General features: G+C 40.8%; 1 protein-coding gene across 4 annotated transcripts in view; it reads left to right on the top strand.

Moving 5' to 3' along the window:
* The first annotated feature begins 2,707 nt into the window (after positions 1 to 2,707).
* The window catches only part of kcnc1a (potassium voltage-gated channel, Shaw-related subfamily, member 1a), a 64,497-nt gene continuing 48,200 nt past the window's right edge, over positions 2,708 to 19,004 (top strand). For 2 of the 4 annotated variants that reach the window (XM_056247944.1, XM_056247942.1), the window contains exon 1: positions 2,708 to 4,214. In XM_056247944.1, coding sequence (XP_056103919.1) covers positions 3,645 to 4,214 — 570 coding nt within the window. In that variant the 5' untranslated portion in view covers positions 2,708 to 3,644. The remainder of the gene's footprint in view (positions 4,215 to 19,004) is intronic. The other 2 variants (XM_056247945.1, XM_056247943.1) reach the window with 1 other exon arrangement.

The following is a 19,004-nucleotide window of genomic DNA, read 5'->3' as shown; positions in this document are numbered from 1 at the left end:
CCCCATCCACAGCGCTGGGCGCTGCATGCATGGGTGATCAACGACTATTCGTTGATTTGCCAGAGGGAGTAAGAAACACTGTCATACAGGCTAGAGCACCTTCCACGAGAAGGCTCTATGCGTCTAAATGGTCTGTGTTCTCAAAATGGTGCACCGACAAACAGCTGGACCCACGGTCGTGCGAGGTGCCGTCTTTGCTTGTTTTCCTTCAAGAGATGCTGGACAAGGGCAGGTCCCCCTCCACTCTCAAGGTTTATGTGGCAGCCGTCGCGGCGTTCGCGGAACCCCGACGCGCTCAGTCATTGGGCAAAGACGAGTTAGTCATCCGCTTCCTCAGGGGAGCTAAGAGGATGAACCCTCCGCGGCCCCCGTCGGTTCCGGTTTGGGATCTTTCTATAGTCCTTGAAGCTATGAAAGCACCCCCGTTCGAACCGCTCGAGTCTGTGGATCTGAAATACCTCTCGCTCAAAACCGTTTTCCTGACGGCTCTGTCCTCAGTTAAACGCGTTGGGGATCTTCACGCGCTCTCATCCAGCGCCGCGTGTCTTGAGTTTGGACCGAATGATTCGATTGTCATTCTCAAACCTAGGCATGGCTATGTCCCGAAGGCGATTGGTACCCCGTTCAGGGCTCAGATTATCTCCCTATCGGCTCTGCCTTCATCCGATAGTGAGCGCGATGCCAATCTCCTTTGTCCGGTGCGGGCTCTGAGATTGTACACTACGCGCGCTGCCGCGTTCAGACGCGCTGAGCAGCTTTTCGTGTCGTTTGGGGGGCGCACCAAGGGTCTGGCCGCCTCAAAACAGACACTGTCTAGATGGATAGTGGACGCTATCGCCTCTGCTTACGCATCTAAATGCCTGCCCTGCCCTCTGGGCATCAGGGCGCACTCCACTAGAGGCATGGCCTCATCGTGGGCATGGTCCTGTGGAATTTCCATTCATGACATTTGTGTGGCCGCGGGATGGGCCTCCCCGTCCACTTTTGTCAGGTTTTATAACTTGGAAGTTCCCGCCTTGCAGGCAAAATTACTAGCTGTCTGACGAACAGCTCTCTAAGAAGCTGCATTTCTGGAGGTCCCTCACAACCGGTTCGCCCCTTGTGCTCTCCTGTAATGCTTATACACTTCATGTGCCCGCTCTGCTGGCCCCATACATGCTTATGTGTACACTTCATGAGCCCGCTCTGCGGCCTCTTTGTACATTCACTCCACGTTAAGAAATTCCCCCGGTATATCCCTGGGTTTTTCATGAGTGGATTCGTAGCGCGCACGGCGTTGGCCAGGTGTTCCCGCAGCGTAAGCTAGCTTACGCAATACGAGAGAACCTCTCGTAAGAGAACGAATCGGTTACCTAACGTAACCTCGGTTCTCTCTAGAAGAGGGAACGAGTATTGCGTTCCCGGCCGTGCTTGCGCTACTAGCGTTTCGCTTCACGCTGAAATAAATCAACATATAAGCCTGGGAGAGCGCCTTATATACACCATGGCCACGCCCATTCTGGCGGGTCATGACGCAATGAGCGCGCGGGCGCCTCTCATTGGAAGCGGGTTCAGCCCCGCTCTCCCATAGGCTTAAGCAGTTCTCTCTGAGCGAACCAATGAGCTGCTAGCTAGCCCGCTCTAGGTCTGCCGCAGAGGAACTGCGTTGTGTATGGATACAAAATTATGAAATAATTTTTTGGCTTCAATATCTCAGCAAAGATGAATCTTTCCCGCAGCGTAAGCTAGCTTACGCAATACTCGTTCCCTCTTCTAGAGAGAACCGAGGTTACGTTAGGTAACCGATTCGTTTTCTTTGTCTCCCTAATCCTTGAACACTGGCTAGTTATGTAGGCCTACTTGCTCAAAAAATTATTTTGGATAATTTTTAACCCAAAAAAGTTACGGACTGGAGCATTAATGAATGTAGCCTAGTTTTTATTACCCAATACTTTCTTAGGTAAGTACACTGTACACGTAAGTGCACGTACCAAAATAAAGTGCAACATTCAATTTAGTAGGCCTAAGTAACTTCTTTATGAAGACGAAATATTTGTCTATGCAAGGGCATTTTCATACAACCAAAAATCAAATTAACTTCAAATACAGTCTATCTAAAAAAAAAAAAAAAAAAAGTACTTCTAAATTATTGTAATAAATTAGCAATAAATAATTTGTCAGTCATATTACACATAGATTACAGTACATTTGGATGCAATTGTTGTTTATGTCACATTCCGTGTTTTCAGAGCTGATTTTATTTTATTTTTATTCATGAAAACACACTTCATATTAGATACTGTGGTCGGTGCACTCATCAACAGTGAATTCAGGTATCTGACAGCTATGTATGCAGTCTTCAGAAGCACTACTAAACCAATAAATTAATAATCTAGTCAAATATTAGGCCTATAACTAATACAATTCTCTATATTTACCCCCAAATTTAAATATCTAGGGGGTGTCACCTTACATCACACTTAATATTATTTATTTTCTGGACTTTCAATTTAGCAAATATGTTTTGTGTTAGCTGCAGAGTGTAGGCTACACAGCTAGCCACACATCTCATGAAACCTGCAGAAACAGGGTGATGAGGGAAAGCACAGCATGGCGCAGCGCTTTTGCAAGCGTTGTCTTCTCAATTATATTGTATGTCGTTCTGAATCGAGCTTTCCACCGTCAGAAACCATCCCAATATCTGATCTCGTGCACGCGTAGACTCAGCCACTCAGCAATTGCGCATGCGCGTCGGTGGGCTCTAGAGAAGGCTCATGTTGTCTCTCCGCAGGAATGACGAGTCTCGCTCCACTCTCATCGACAGGCACGCGCGGAAAAGGAGACTGAACATAGTCTATTCATATGGTGAAAATAAATAGGATACGACCAATCACTTCCGAACAAACACCGGAGGACCTCGCCAAACTGGACATAGTGGAGACAAAAGAGGATTTTTAAAGGACCCCTCCTCTTCCACTTCAAACCTGACGTCTCCTGTGCAAGTATAGCTTCACATCCAGTGGCAAAACATTTTCTAGATGTGATGTCTGTCGTGATTGTCAACAAACGGCTTCTGGTCGTGGGCATCTGGACATGCTTTGAAGAAAACGACTGATGTCAGATCGAAAAACCGCTTAAAATGTGACCGTTTCTGTGTAGCCTCGATCCCTCCACTTTGTCGGATTTGAGGAGTCTACAGGGATTCAGGGCAGTGTATGTGTTTCGTTTTGGAAAGAGGAAAGAAAGCGTGCGCCCTGGAGCTGTCCGTTCAGAACCACACACACACACACACACACACACACACACACACGCACGCACACTCTGCCACCAGCGGTGCACCACAAGCCATCAGCCTCGCACCTCATCTGGACCTGATGGTGTGGAGCGCAGATTTATGACATCCTCTGCATGAATTTGGTTTGTTTAACATCTTTATTTTCTCATTTTCTCTTGGCATCTGGAGACAATCTCTTATTCACCTGACAAGAACATTAAACGCTCATGCACCGATTTCCTGCAGATGAGTTGCCTTTGCGCACCTGTTTTTCTGCGTTTATTCATCCCAGTCTCCTTTTTCAGTTGCCTATTAATTGCGCACATGTATCCTCCGGGTCTTTCAGCGTTTTAATTCCTGGCCCGGGCTCAAGATATGCCTAAAGGACGAGATGGGCCAGGGCGACGAGAAAGACCGTGTTGTGATTAACGTGGGAGGGATTCGACACCAGACCTACCGCAGCACCCTGCGCACTCTCCCCGGCACTCGTTTAGCGTGGCTCGCCGAGCCTGATGCCCACAGTCACTTTGACTATGACGCCCAGATCGACGAGTTTTTCTTTGACCGCCACCCCGGAGTTTTTGCACACATTCTCAATTATTATAGGACTGGAAAGTTGCATTGCCCTGCTGATGTTTGTGGCCCTCTTTATGAGGAAGAGTTGGCCTTCTGGGGCATCGATGAGACAGATGTGGAGCCTTGCTGCTGGATGACGTACCGGCAGCACCGGGAGGCCGAAGAAGCGCTGGACAGTTTCGGTGGAGGGCCACCTGAAATGGGGAACGATGATATGGACACGGAAGTTTTGGGTGATCCAGGAGATGGAGACGATGAACTTGAGATGACTAAACGCCTTTCTCTCGGCGACTCGCCTGATGCCAAAGCTGCAGGGTTTTGGCAACGTTGGCAGCGTCGTGTTTGGGCGCTCTTTGAAGATCCGTATTCTTCGAAATATGCAAGGGTGAGTTATGAGCACAAGTGCAGCCCTGTGTTCACTATTCGTAACACATCCAAGCACATGTTGCATTGGATAAGAATAGCCTGTCTATATTAAAGTGTTCTTGAATTGATGTTATGAGTTAGGCCTAATTAAAAAAAATATATTAAAAATAGCCTACAGTTCCTTAAAAAAAAATACACTGAACAACTGTCCGGAGACTGCAATAAAAGGTGAAGAATAGAAAGATATTGTTGAATAAATAGTTTAACGTAATCTTTTGCTATTTCTTGAAACCAAGCTGTGAAGCAAATATAGAAATATTTATTAACAGTTGAAACAATTTTTCCTCCAAATCCAAGTCATTGGGCTTAACCGAGTGATTAACCGACATGGAGGTAGCCATTTTGCCATGTGACAAGAAAAAAACATAAAATAGACATGACTTGTTTATACATGTGACTAAAGTTTTTTTCCCCCACGTCAAATTAAGTGACCCTATAAGAAAATATACTCCATGACTTAAAAAAAGAATCTTAAATCATAAAAAAAAAAAAATAAAAAAAAAAAAAATATATATATATATATATATATATATTTAATCTTGAAAAATATGTTTTAAAAAAAAGAAATAGTTGCACGTCCATTCAAGGTGCAAATAAAGTATAGTAGCCTATACATTTTACTTGATGTTACAGCACTTGTCATGCATTCAGAATGTTTATAGGATATGTTATAGGCTAAATTGTATTATTGTAAGACTACGTTTAAAAAACAAAAACAATTTATGAAACATGTTTAAAAAGATAATAACCTGGCACATGTGTAGATTTTTAAAGGATTTTTTCTTGTTATAATTGACATTATTTGAACCACGAAAAGCTTTTGTATGTCACTTCTGCTAAAAGGTAGCCTGGATGCCAGCCCGAACCCCGCCCACAAAATTTTTTGGTCGGGAAGTTCGGTCTGGACTCGATCCATTGAGGAGTAATTATGATCGGTTCAGAATTAGTCGGGCCAATCAAATTGCCAGGGCTGGCTTTATACAATGATGGACAGATGATCTGCAGTTACGTAATAATCACGTTATCAAAGAGCGCTTGGGTTGAACTGGTTTCCCTCAAAGATGACTGCAGCTGGAGAATTGAGATGTATAGATTCTGCTATCGCGTCTGCTGTAAAAGAAATCGACAGCGCATTCATTTTAAAAGACGAACAGAGAACTGCAATCAAGGCATTTGTCGATCGGAAAGATGTGTTTGCCGTCCTTCCGATCTTGGCGAAAGTTTAATTTATCAGCTGGCTCCGATGGTCCAACGCATTCTACATCCAACGCACATGGCACCCTTTAGCGTCAATATAACACGCTTCGGTTATGGGTAGGTTTAGGTCTGGGGTAGTGTTAGGGTTAGACCAATAGGAGGCGCCTTCTGGCCCATATATATCTGCGTCTCATATTGACGCTAAAGGGTGCCATGTGCGTTGGATGTAGACGCTTTGGCAAAAGCGTCAGTAGCCTATATGACGCCTTGGGATGAGAACGGGCTGGATGGTCGCTAAGAAGATGGGACGCAATGAAAACCCTGTGGTCGTTGTGGTTTCTCCTTTGGTCGCACTCATGGAGGACCAAGTAAAAGAAGCAACACATTATTTTACTACTTCTTCCAGCGTGCGTGCAGTTGAGTTCTGTTGACAATTTGTGTAGCTCATAAAAAAAACACTTACTGCGTTGCTCTGATTGGTTGTAGGTCTATCCAATTGAGTGCAGAGGGCTTTTTTTCCTGGTTCGTTTAAGACACGCCTCCTAATCAAAGCCCTATGGAGCAGTATCAGACTCACATTCTGACTAGAATATGAGTATGAAAAAAGTCAGGCTAGCTAAAAGACTGAAAGCTGATCACAATGCTCAGTAGCTATTGAAACAAACGAGAGGCAACTGGTTGTCTATACCCTATATCTGACAGTGTTTTCGATTGAATTATATTCCTTGGTTTCCCTTTAGCGTTATTAGTGATAGGCGAAGCGACTAAATTCAGTCACCCTGGGGAAAACATGTGCAGTCATTCCAGGCCTCTTGCATGTAGCCATTGATCGACAGGTCTTCTGACTGCAACACTGCTGTGCCACGCGCCGTGAGATGCCTTCCCCGCCGCGGGCGTGCTCGTGCACAAATTAATCACTCCGGGAGGACATTATAGAATCACGAAGCAAAGGCTTTTCTTTATTTATGTGCCCATGCTGCTTTGAGATAAGACACACAAGGCCGATAACATCATTCCGATCAGGAGGTCTGAGTGACAGCACTTGAGATGCTAGATGATTTAGTGTTACGTGTTGAGCTTTAGTTTGGTCCTGTCAGACTTTTATAGTGGGCATTAGCTGTTGTAATGTGTACTGTATTTGCTGTAGGCTGTAGCTCAAACAGCAGGGCTCTAGCAAAGCCAAGGTCATGGTTTCAATTGCAGGGAATGCAAAAACTGATCAAATATATACCTACTTTCAATGCAAAGTTGATTTTTATAAAAGTGTCAGCCAAATGTGGTCAGTCAGTAGACTTTTATGCATTCTGTACATGGCAATTAATGGCCAGTCTGGTTTGGGCAATTATTGAATTGGCCTGTTTGTTTTATGCCTGATGTTTAGTAGGAGTAAAATGGACCAGGACTACTGCCAAGATCTGGGTAATGCACCCTATTGGCTACGGAACGCTGATAAATGAGTCAAGGAATGTCGATGTACAGTTAGAAGTAGAGTAGATTTATGCCAGGAATCAGTCAATCAGATGAAATTATTCTGTGATTAGACAACATTGAACTTCGCAAAGCCAGAGGCAAGGGTGCTTGAAGTGTGCTATTAATGGAGTATTCTTTTGCAACAAGAAATGTATGACCATACAGTACCGCTTGTTTGTTAATTATTTGTATTTTAATTGTAAACAATAATTCACAAAACGTTCATTTATTTGATGCTATTTAAAGATTACAGGTTTCCATCTTCACAATTTTTCAAAATATGCAGCAAATGTATGTTTTGTTAGTTAATTTGGATGATGAAAACACTCACCAAAATATTTTTAATAATGTGGCACATAATAATATTGTTTTGAATATGAATAATTTTAATATTATTAATGTCGTTTCCTGTCATTATTTGTATATTCATGTTTTTTATGATTAATGTTTGTGAAGTGCTCTGAATCAGATCTGAGCAAGTCAGCCTTATAGCATACAATCAGTGAATCAGCTATTCAGCACATCTGAATTAATAATAAAAAATGAGTCATACATCTGAATGAACTGCAGGCTTTACCCAACACACAATGGACATGCCTCAGACATTCTTTATGTTTATTGTTCCTGCACGTGTGTGGGAGCATGATATTGAGAGCAAACGAGTGAAAGATAGACAGAGTTGTTGTTATCCCGTTGTCATCTGGCAGATGTTTGCGCTGGTTCCCAAAGGCACCTGATATTTTTATGTCCTTGGCAGGCAAGATGCTGCATTTTGCAGTGTATGTCTTGGGAATAAGTTGTCATGGCAACGGTTTCAGAGCTCTGATGAAACCGATGAAAGCTGGTCTTCCTCGTGAGGTTTCAGGAAAACGCGGCAAACTTCTCTGGAGGCTTTTTGATGATGATTTGTCTATGTACATTTTTGCCCCATGTGTCTGTGTTGTATTTCATATGAATCCATCATTTAGTATGTAGTTTTGTTTATCCAGTGACGAAATATAAGCTAATATATGAATAAAACACTGGAATGAAATAAAAATCTTCAAGCACATTAGAGAAAGTGAGAACTGTTATTAGTTCCCAAAGGTTTAGTTTGTAGTAGTTTATAGTAGTTTGGAGGCTAATAATGATTAACAAATAAACACAAACCTTTACCAGACCACAACTTATACCACGTATTATTCATACACCAGATGAATTATACAAATAACAAAGGCAATTTGCTTAAAATACAGCCCATACTCGGACGTCTTCCCAGTTGTGCTGTGCGATATTCCCATAATGTCCCATTCTCCCAGGAGGCCATCTAGGCCATTACATGCTCCACTGGACCTTGCCTTGTACAACAACATGAAAAGTGTTGGTAATTAATGCACTGGTCGATATGTGAATGCACCTGCTGGCTGATTCCTGGATGAGGGAATTGGCATGTATCCCAGACTTCCTTCTTCCTTCCAGGCTCTCCCAATGGAAGCCCCACCAATGTGGGACAGAGAATGGATGCTGCTAGGGATTTACAGTATCTAGTTATCTTGTCACACTTGTCTTGTGAGAAACAAAGCAATTCTCACTTTCCGCCACATCTGCCTGTGGTTAGCAACAACTTTTTTAACAAAGATAAAAATAAGGGAGCATGAGCTTTTTTAACATGAGCAATAATGAAATATTTATTTAGCAGATACATTTTTTCCAAAGTAACTTCCATTAAAAGGTAAAATAAGCAATGAATTATTAACAGTGCTGCAATTTTAAAATGTGATTTGATGAGGAAAAAGCTAGTTAAGTGCATTGCAGGTCTATTAACATTTAATAAAGGATTCAGGCCATCAGGGTTGTAAAAATACAGATCCAGTTAAAAGCTTATAGTGGGATGTGAAAGTATCAGTGACACTAACAAATGTTTAGGATAAACAGTAAGATTTTATTTCTGATTGTACGGAATAATATATATATATATATATAGGAAATAACTATACAAATGGAAATAACTGGAATCCGATACTGTGCCATGTGCATATGGGAAATAAAGTCGCAATAAAACAGAAATAGTGACAGATGTTTTCTTCTGTATTGTGGCGTACATCCAAGTGTAACGGATTATTGGAAAAGAAATGGGGCGAGGACTTGGTTCTATTGGTTGTTGATTGGACTTTACGATGTGGGTGTTACTCAAAAAGGAATAGAAATGGAAGTTTGCAGTCAATTCTGGAGGGGAACTGGTTTGTGGACTAAAGTAGACTAAATGATTGGGGAAGTCCTGCATATGTCACCAGAGTTACAAACCTGCGCACAGAGTTACAAACCTGCGCACCAGAGTTACAAACCTGCGCACCAGAGTTACAAACCTGCGCACATATTTTAAAAAGCACATAACTATAGAATTCTGAATGAGCATGTGAACGCCATCAGCGTTAATCACAGGTTCGCGTTTAAAGTCTGATCATTTCGACGGAGGTGAATCAATCAAAGTTAACTTTAGCTGGAAGTAACATTATTCAAGAACCGCTATAACGCCAAAACAATCTGTTACCTTAAATTATATGTTTATCTCTGTAAAGCTGCTTTGAAACAATTCATTGTTAAAAGCGCTATATAAATGAAGATGACTTGACCAGAGAGAAGTCTGTCAGTTTTCTTTTTGTCGCTATGTACAGACAATCTTACATTTAAAGAAGCATGAAGACAACTCCAAGTGTCTTTTTCAGTCCTCTGTTTTGTCCTGGCTGTTATGAGTTTGTTGTCACTGTAAGATCACATGATCTCCCTTCTCAGACTCTTGTTTCTTTACCTGCAGAGAGGGAGGATTCACACATTATCACCTTTACCTCAACACCCCGACTCCCTCCAGCCCCGACCCGCTCACCCACTGTTCAGATACTGTCATAAACACAGAGCAGAAAGCACTTTCCTCTGCACACTAAATCACAACAAGACTGTCCTATACCTGCCCCTTGGCAAATCTCGAAACAGCCTAATTACTAACAAAACAAGTTCTTAGATGCTTTGCTTTTTCTAATAGTGTCATTTGAAGGCACACTGTGGAATTTTTGGCCACTAGGGTGCGCTCGACCTGTAATTTTCACGTCTAGTGCCCCTAGAGGCCACAAGCGCCGCAGCATTGTCGCAAAAGTCAACAAACAGTCAACCGGTCAACCTCCAGTGTCTTTATGTGTGTGCAGACGGCATTTGATTTGTATGTTGGAGAAAGTTAATCGATTCATTACTGACCAAAATAATAATATAAATATAAGATTAATAATATAAATCCTATAAAGAAAACAAATTGAATAAAAGTAGCATACGCAGAAAACAATGTCTGATCAGGTAAGTCGCATTGACAAGGGTTGCCCAATCCTGCTCCTGCCGATCGTCTGTCCTGCACAGTTCATCTCCAACCCTAATCAAACACACCTGAAGCAAACAATTAACGTCTTCAGGATCTCTTTGCAATGGGTTGGAGATGAAATCGAGTAGTCGGGAAATCGTGTAACAAAACTGATATACATATTTCCGTTATTTGTAGTCTTCAGTTTGTTTTTCCTTTTACACAAATACAAACATATATGAGCTGGAAGGAAAAAAAAAACATTTACATTTGTATACGGCAGTATGTTGTGACTTATATCAGTTTTGTTACACGAATTCGCCGTAAATATTACATTATATATACACTTTTATGCCGATGTTTATTTTAAACTCTCCCTTTTTCTTTTTTTGGTCTCCTCTGACAAAATCTTTGCTTTCTTCGCTTTCTTCCGAGTAGCTGTTGATTCAGTCATGACGACAACATACAGACGCCGGCAAACAAACGCGAGTTGAGCTCTCACGTTAGAATCTGAGGAAGTTGGGGTGGTGGGGGAAGTGACGTATGCCGTAAAGCGGTCGAATTTTGTAGTTCTTTTTGTGCTCGGGTTCCTACCCGAAACCCGAAGTTACATAGTGCTAGTAAAAGCGATACAGACTAGGGGTGTAACGATTCATTCGTTTTCTCGATGCATCGATTACAAATCCTGACGATGCATATGCATCGATCTTGAAACATGTATTTCGAATCGTGAATCGTTTATTTCGGTCAATATTCGATTTAAAATGCTAAGAATCGAATAATTTGCGATTCTATATCGATTCAGTGCTTTAAAACATATAAACATTAAATGACTACATGCGCGAATTAATGAGGCGTTGTGCGGCGTCATTTCGCGTCCTCACAGCTCTCACATACTCGCTGCACTCTTACCATCTTTCACTGGATTTCGCTCGCGCTCGGTCCCACATAGCTCTCATCTACAGATTTTTGAGCAGTCCATGTTTGAGCTCTCCTCAGGACAGCCATTGGTGTTCACATGAGCAGATGACAGCTCTCTATCGAGAAAGCAAGCCATTGATAAAGCTGCCATATCATTGCGCGGTCACTGCTATGAAACAACGCGTTCGTTGCGTGAAAACGTCACCGTTATTTTCTTTAAGATAAGATACTGAAGTTTTACGGAAATGGGTCTTACCCGTCCTGAGCTGTTAAAGTAAAACCCCACTTATTCAAGGGTGCGCATTTATTACATGGAAAGAGAAAACGTATAATAGGTGTCTAAAATGCACACGCTTCCGATTAATCATGAATGATGAATGAAATGTAACTTAATGTCGTTAAACTGAACTGATGAAATAACTACAACATTAATTACACTGAAATAAGAGCGCGTGGTTTATCAATCAATCAGATGCGCATTAAAGTTGCATTCGTAATCGTTAATATAGCACAAATAGACAGCCGGCGCGTTTTCTTTCAGAATCACAAGGACAATGTTCAGTCGGATAAAGAGAACAAAGAGTATAGCTATTCCATGAGGAAACGTTAGTTAAGGTTTAGTTGGGAAAGTTCATGGTATTTTTAGTCTCACAATGGAGGATGTTTAATGTACCAGGAACACTTTAAGGTTGTGTATCCATTCCTACAAAATAGTTAGCATGATGAACTAACTATACTTTTAAAGCCTTTTTAAATCTTGGTTTACATTTAAGCTAATTTATAGGCTTTGGAAATATTTTTTATAATAATAGATTCATTAAAAACTAACGTGGACTAACGTTAACAATAGACAAAATGTCGTTTTTTTTTGTTTTGTTCCCACTCTCTGACCCCCGAAGGCAGCTGTATAATTCACACCCTGACTAAGACCCATTGGGGGAAGCATTTAAATAATCCTATGAATGCATATAAAAAATTAAGAATCGAATCGAATTAATCGAATCGCATCGAATTTTAATGTGAATCGCATTGAATCGAATCTTTCTGAATTTGCAAAAATCGTTCTTGAATCGAATCGAAAACCTATGAATCGTGAATCGAATCGATTCGCTGCCTACCCAAAGATTCACAGCCCTAATACAGACACCTTCAGGCTTCGGCAGACGTGTCATTCAACCTATTGTAAGTCGATGTACCATCTCAATGGGTTTTGGTAATATATTATAAAGGTTGAAAAGTTCCACAGTGTGCCTTTGAATGTATAGTGACAGGCTTTAATGGGTATCAGTTCTTAAAGGAGAAATGTTTAAAAGGATACTATATGTGTATGTATATTTATATTTATAATAAAAAAATAGTGTGTATAAGGTGAGGGAGTTTGGATATAGTGTTGGGGCAAACTTTAGTTTTAAACTTGAGTAGCATGAAATCTAAAAGATGCTCATTAAATTGATCTTGTTTGCCATAGTGACATTAGAATGGGGGTTAATAATCATTTGGGAGAGGAAACCCAACACAGAACTGACAGCTGACCAGATAAAATCTGTTATCATGACTTTCAATATAATATTTATCAAAGAGACAGGGCTCTTATGTTCTTGCATGGGCCACAGATGGAAATTTAAGAGGTCCAAACACTTTCATGAGTCATTTTTTCTTTTCTTTTTTTTTTTTTACAAAAATAAAAAAAAATTAAAAACTGCCCATATATGTTTGAGAATATTAATCCACAAGTAAACATTTCCATCTTCAAAGGTTAAACTCATGAAATCAAGTGACAATAGTTTTTTTTTCTTTACGTAATCATAATAATGTGCACAATCATGCACTGTACTGTTTGGACACACATTACAAGTCAGGTATACCATCTGTTATAATAAACTGGGTGTTTTTGTTCAGGCCAGGTTACACACTCCAGCTGTGTGTGCTTTGCTGTGTGTTTGCAGACTGTGGGTACCAGGGCTCCAGAAGATTGGAGAGTGATCAGGTATAACAGGTCCCTCTGTGTGTTATTTGTTGTTCTTTTCTGCTGAGCCATTAAGCATAGCTGTGATTTAAATGGAAAGAGTCTTGACTGGACTTTAAACTGAACATGCAAGCTAAAATTGAATATCTCTGCTAGCAATATCTTTCAGGACAAAAAACTCCTTAAAATGCAATGCTGGGATCGCCTCTGATCGTAATGTTTGCTGACATTGTTAGTTCTGCCCACCTTATTTTGAACATACCGTAAGAATGAGCGTGGCCATTTTTAATTTGAATGTGCAAGGCTTTTGGTGTCAGCCACTTCCAGTTATTTTAGCTGTACAAAACAGTCTGTTATGCTGCATGATGTTGCAAACTGATATTTGTTATCAGGTTATTTTAGAGTAAATACACTGCATGCGCATTTAGTTTTACAGAACTTAGATATTCTTATTTACCTATTTTGGATAATGAATCAGACGTTTTGCACATTCACAGGAAATAGCGTACTTCTGCTTTGAAAAATAAGGTGGGTAAGTGCTGGAATATTTCAAGACAGAGTAAGAAATTGGGAACATATGGTAGAGCATTTTGGCACATACACATAAGTGGATTTATGTAATATGTATTTTTTTTATGTAATATAAGACAGCATGAAAAATTGAAAAAGGACTGAAAGAGGTTTCCCAATCCCTGAATTCATTTTTATTTAATAGAACACTTTTCTATCTGCCTTGTGGCCACAGGCACATTTATTTCTTTTTCCTTAGAATGTATTCCCTTCTCTGTCTCCCTTAGTGGATCATTTGTTTACATGCTCATTTTCATTAGTATGGTACAGTTCAAGTTTTTCTCTTGGAGACAGTATTCAAAGACATCGGACATTAGCACCAGCAGCCATGGAATGATTAGGGGTCAAGGCTAGTGATAAGACAGACCTACCTTTTGTGAGATGTCTAACCCTTCTCTCATCCGAACCTTGGAGTGAGACTTGCACAGATTCTAGCTATATAAATGCAGAACAGAAGTCAGCCCCAGAGGAAGCCTACAGTGATTAACGTTAATTAGACTGCAGTAGCAGAGCAGAGCCCAGACCCCCTTAATTACCGGAGAGAGTGGAGAACCTTGACACAGCATGCATGGCAACCTCCGGCTCGTTCCACTGAAAATGATCTGCTGAGAAAAGGAGAGTAAGGTACTCCTTATCTGTAGCCAAAAGACACATTACACACACACACACACACACACATAGCAGAGCATATACTGTAATATGCAAACCCTGCTGTCCCATTCCCCCTAATTTTTAGGACACCCTTTATTTCTGACGGTACCCCGCCCCATCGCTCTCAGTCCTGTCTATGAACAGTAAGTAGAGCAGGACACCCTTTTAAAATGCTGCAGGGCAGTGGCTCTAGAGACCCAGCAACTGTGAATAGCCTTGATACCATGGGCCATGAGAATTTGGTGATAGATGCTCAAACTGGGGCACCCAAATGCGAAGAGTCCTGGTTTTATGGTGGATTTTGCTCAAGGCAGGTGGAAATGCGTGGAAAAGGAATAGTTCACCCAAAAATGAAAATTCTGTCATTAATTACTCACCCTCATGTCGTTCCAAACCCGTAAGACCTTCATTCATCTTCAGAACACAAATTAAGATATGTTTGATGAAATTTGATGGCTCAGGGAGGGCTCCTTTGACAGCTAGCCTATTTAATGAACACTTTGAAGGCCCAAAAAGGTAGGAAAGACATTGTTAAAATAGTCCATGCGACTACAGTGGTTCAACCTTAATTTTATGAAGCAATGAGAATACTTTTTGTGCGCCAAAAAAACAAAATATCGACTTTATTCAGTCATGTCTTCTCTTCCGTATCAGTCTCCGCCGCGTGTTCACGAGAGCACCACGACACATGCGGGTGTTGATGACGCAGGAGCTGGAATTCTGACATATGACCTACAAGCAGAGGAAGACTCACTCGAGGTCACACATGCGTCGTGGTACTCTCGTGAACGCGCGTTGTTTGGTTGTTGTAAAAAGATGTCAAATTGTCAAACTGAGCTGTCATCAAATATATTTGATGAACTTTATTTTTTAAATTTCTTTTGTTTATCGAATCTCCAGTTCCACCACATCCCAAAGATGCTCTATTGGATTGAGATCTGGTGACCCCGGAGGCCATTTGAATGTAGTGAACTCATAAGAAACCAGTTTTAAATTATGTGAGCTTGGTGACAAGGCATGTTATCCTGCTGGAAGTAGCTATCAGAAGATAAGTATGGTCACTGTGGTCATAAAGGGATAGACATGATCAGCAACAATACTAATGGGCCCAAGGTGTCCCAAAAAATACCCCCCACACCATTACACTACCAGCCTAAACTGTTGATACACGGCAGGATGGATCCATGCTTCCATACTGTTTACCCCAAATTCTGACCCTACCATCTGAATGTTGCAACAGAAATCGAGACCAGGCAACGTTTTTCCAATCTTCTATTGTCCAATTTCGGTGAGTTAGTGTGAATTGTAGCCTCAGTATCCTGTTCTCAGCTGATAGGAGTGGCACCCAGTGTGATCTTCTGCTGCTGTAGTCCTGCTTCAAGGTTCGATGTGTTGTGTGTTCAGAGATGCTCTTCTGCAGACCTCGGTTGTAACGAGTGGTTATTTGACTTACTGTTGCCTTTCTATCAGCGTGAACCAGTCTGGCCAGTCTCCTCTGACATGTAGCATTAGGCCTTTTTGCACACAAAACTGCAGCTCACTAAATATTTTCTATTTTTTGTACCATTATCTGTAAACCCTAGAGATGGATGTGTGTGAAAATCCCAGTATATCAGCACCAACAACCATGTCACGTACAAAGTCACTTAAATCACCTTTCTTTCCCATTCTGATGCTCAGTTTGAACTTCAGCATTTTAACCAGCTACATGCCTAAATGGATTGAGTTGCTACCATGTGATTGGCTGATTAGATATTTGCATTAACAAGCAGTTGAACAGGTGTACCTAATAAAGTGTCCGGTGAGTGTGTATATAATATATATAATAAGTAAGATATTTTCAATATAGAAATTATATTATAATATTATCTTTTGTGTCCAACAGAAGTTCTACTGGTTTGGAATGACGAATTTTACCCCCTTAAAGTATCTTGTAGAAATATTTTTTACTGACAAAAGGTTCACTCAAACTGTTTATTAAGGTAACTTGAACTTTGCATAAAATCTGCACTTTAAAAATTCAATTTTCAAATAAGAAAAAAGTTCATTTTAAAACAGTATGTCTATAGCAGTGTTATCTGTAATCCTGTTTTATCCTGAAGGGAGATCCCAGAATAGAACAACATATTAATCGGTGCTTAAAACAAAGCACACAGTGAGAGCTTGGGGTATAAAGTAGCCTACTGCAAGAGGGGCTGGTGAAGCAGTTTCACTGCAAGAGACGTGGCAGCTTCTCTGTGAAAACAGGAAGATAGCTGATATACTTTTCTTGTAAATGCACTCTATTAGTCAGACCACTGTTTGTTGTTCGGAGAGAGCTTCTACCTTTGTTTCTGTGACTACAGTAAACAATGAGTTAACATGATTCTTAACCCAACCTGTGCAGCAGGGGTAATTCCTCTGTTTGAATAATCAATATCACAGGTAAGCATTTGTGTTGACAATGCCATTGAACAGTGCATGAACTTGTCATTCAGAATCTACCACCTGTCAGCCTCACAGAAATTAATGCTCTAATGGCTATTGAGGGGTGGCTATTATATCTGGGGCCGTATTCACAAAGAATTTTATCTTACCACTAGGAGTACTCCTAAATCGCACTAAAATATTTTAGCTAGGAGTTTTCTCTTAAAAGTTATTCACAACGCCTTTCAGACCTACTCTTAGTAAGGAAAAATGACAACTCCTAAACTAAGAGTGAGTCTTCGTTGCTATGGATGACGTCACTTCTCATGCACGAGCCTCCTCGCAATGATCACGGTGATTGGTTGTTAGATGACAGGGCCATCATGCGGAACATAACACAGACGCAACAAATCATGGATTTAGGACATCTAAATATGTCTGTGTCCAACACAAAATAATAATAGTAATGTCATCGAAATGTTTGTGCAGGCCCCAGTGAAGTGTAATTCTAACAAGGTAGAGAGAGAGAGAAGTCGTGAATTAAATTAAATTAAATCAAGGTAGCCTAATACCCCAATGAAAACCGCCACTTGCCTAATAATGAAAAAACGACACTTGCATTAACACTTGCTTGGTTAATTGACATCCTATTAGCCTAAATAGACTACTTAAAGCAAGGAAATGTTACTCCTATTGAAGTAATGTAATGGTGTGTTCACACCGAACGCGAATAAAGCGTCAAATACGCGTCTATCGCTTGAACATTCGCTCGAGTTCAAATTTTTCAACTTGCGCGGAAGACATTCGCGGCAAACGCGTCGCCCAATTCGCGTCATTTGCAACGCCCGGCGCGAATGATGCGCCTATTCGCGACTTGCATTGACTTTGTATGTAATCTACTCGCGCAAATAATTAAATTCGCGTTCGGTGTGAACACACCATAATAGTTGAATGACGGTGGATTATGAACTCGCCAAAACGGAAAAGAAAGCCCAACTGGACGCAGGATCAGTTACTGCTACTGGCCCAAAAACATAATAAAAGTGAAATTCGGCACTGGGATATCAAGCAAAACTAAGCGTGAGAATGGGAGAGGATTTGTTTGCAGATCAATGCAGCATTCCCGCTTGTGTCGCGGACCCCGGACGACTGCGAGAGGCGGTGGTATGCGCTACAATCCTTTGTGAATAGGTCTTAGTGAGTTAGGAGTCCTCTCGACTTCTTTTAAGCTGTCCCAGACTTAGGTGCTACTTTTAGGGCTAAAATGCTTCGTGAATTACTCTTAGTGAAAAAAATTAGGAGTCCTAAAGTTAGGAGTGACACGCCCATTATTTTTAGGAGTTGCTCCTAAATTTGCCAGTTAGGAGCTACTTTTAGCCTTAAAATTCTTTGTGAATACGGCCCCAGAAAGGCATTTGTGTAAATAAGAGAAGATAACTGATACCTTTCGTTTTAATGGACTTCATGCTTCCTTTGCAGATTAGTCAGACCACTGTCGACCACAATGTTGTGTGCTTTATTGAGGCAGAGCCAGCTGTCTGTTTTCCACAGTCAATAAGTAAGGTTATATTTTCAACCAAAATAGTCCAGCAACAGCGTTTTTTCTGAATACAGAGAAGAGCGACGCAGACAAAGCTATTGAACATTGACATTAATAGAGAATGTGAAGCTGATGTCATGCCATGTTGAATTCTGGTTAACTATCTATAGAAACCATATTACACTCAAAAAAATGATATGTTGGCTTTAATTCACTTTTTTATGTCAACAGGTTCCACATAACTGGGTTACGTTAAACAAACATAATTTGTTCATGTAACTTCAACATCATGGAATTAAGTCATTTTAAGCGACCCAATTAAACTCTGAGCAGAGTGTTAAAAGTTAATGAGATAATTAAGTGATTAACTGAGTGATGATTGAGCATTATTGAAGACACCTGATGTTAACAAGCTGAATCACTGAAGGAGAAAACCAGTCACCATTATGGCGATCTGTATTTGTTTTAGTTGGGCTCTTGACCATTAAATCATTAACTTTAGAATTTGTTTGGCTGCTGTACGTGAGTTATAACAGCCAGATGAATAAATAGTAAAGGTGATCTGATGGTGTTTGTTGTGTTTTAACATAATCGTTATTTCACAATCGTTTGACCTGAATTACTGAACTCATATAGAGCCAAATTTCTGAGTTAAATTTACCTTATGGATTATAGCAGCACTGCCATTGTAGAGCATACCATT

Source organism: Rhinichthys klamathensis, unplaced genomic scaffold (genome assembly GCF_029890125.1).
Source record: "Rhinichthys klamathensis goyatoka isolate OS25496 unplaced genomic scaffold, OSU_Roscu_1.1 h1tg000051l_1, whole genome shotgun sequence".
Lineage (NCBI taxonomy): Eukaryota > Metazoa > Chordata > Actinopteri > Cypriniformes > Leuciscidae > Rhinichthys > Rhinichthys klamathensis.
Note: the sequence above shows the minus strand (reverse complement) of the source record. Positions and strands in the feature narration are given on the sequence as shown.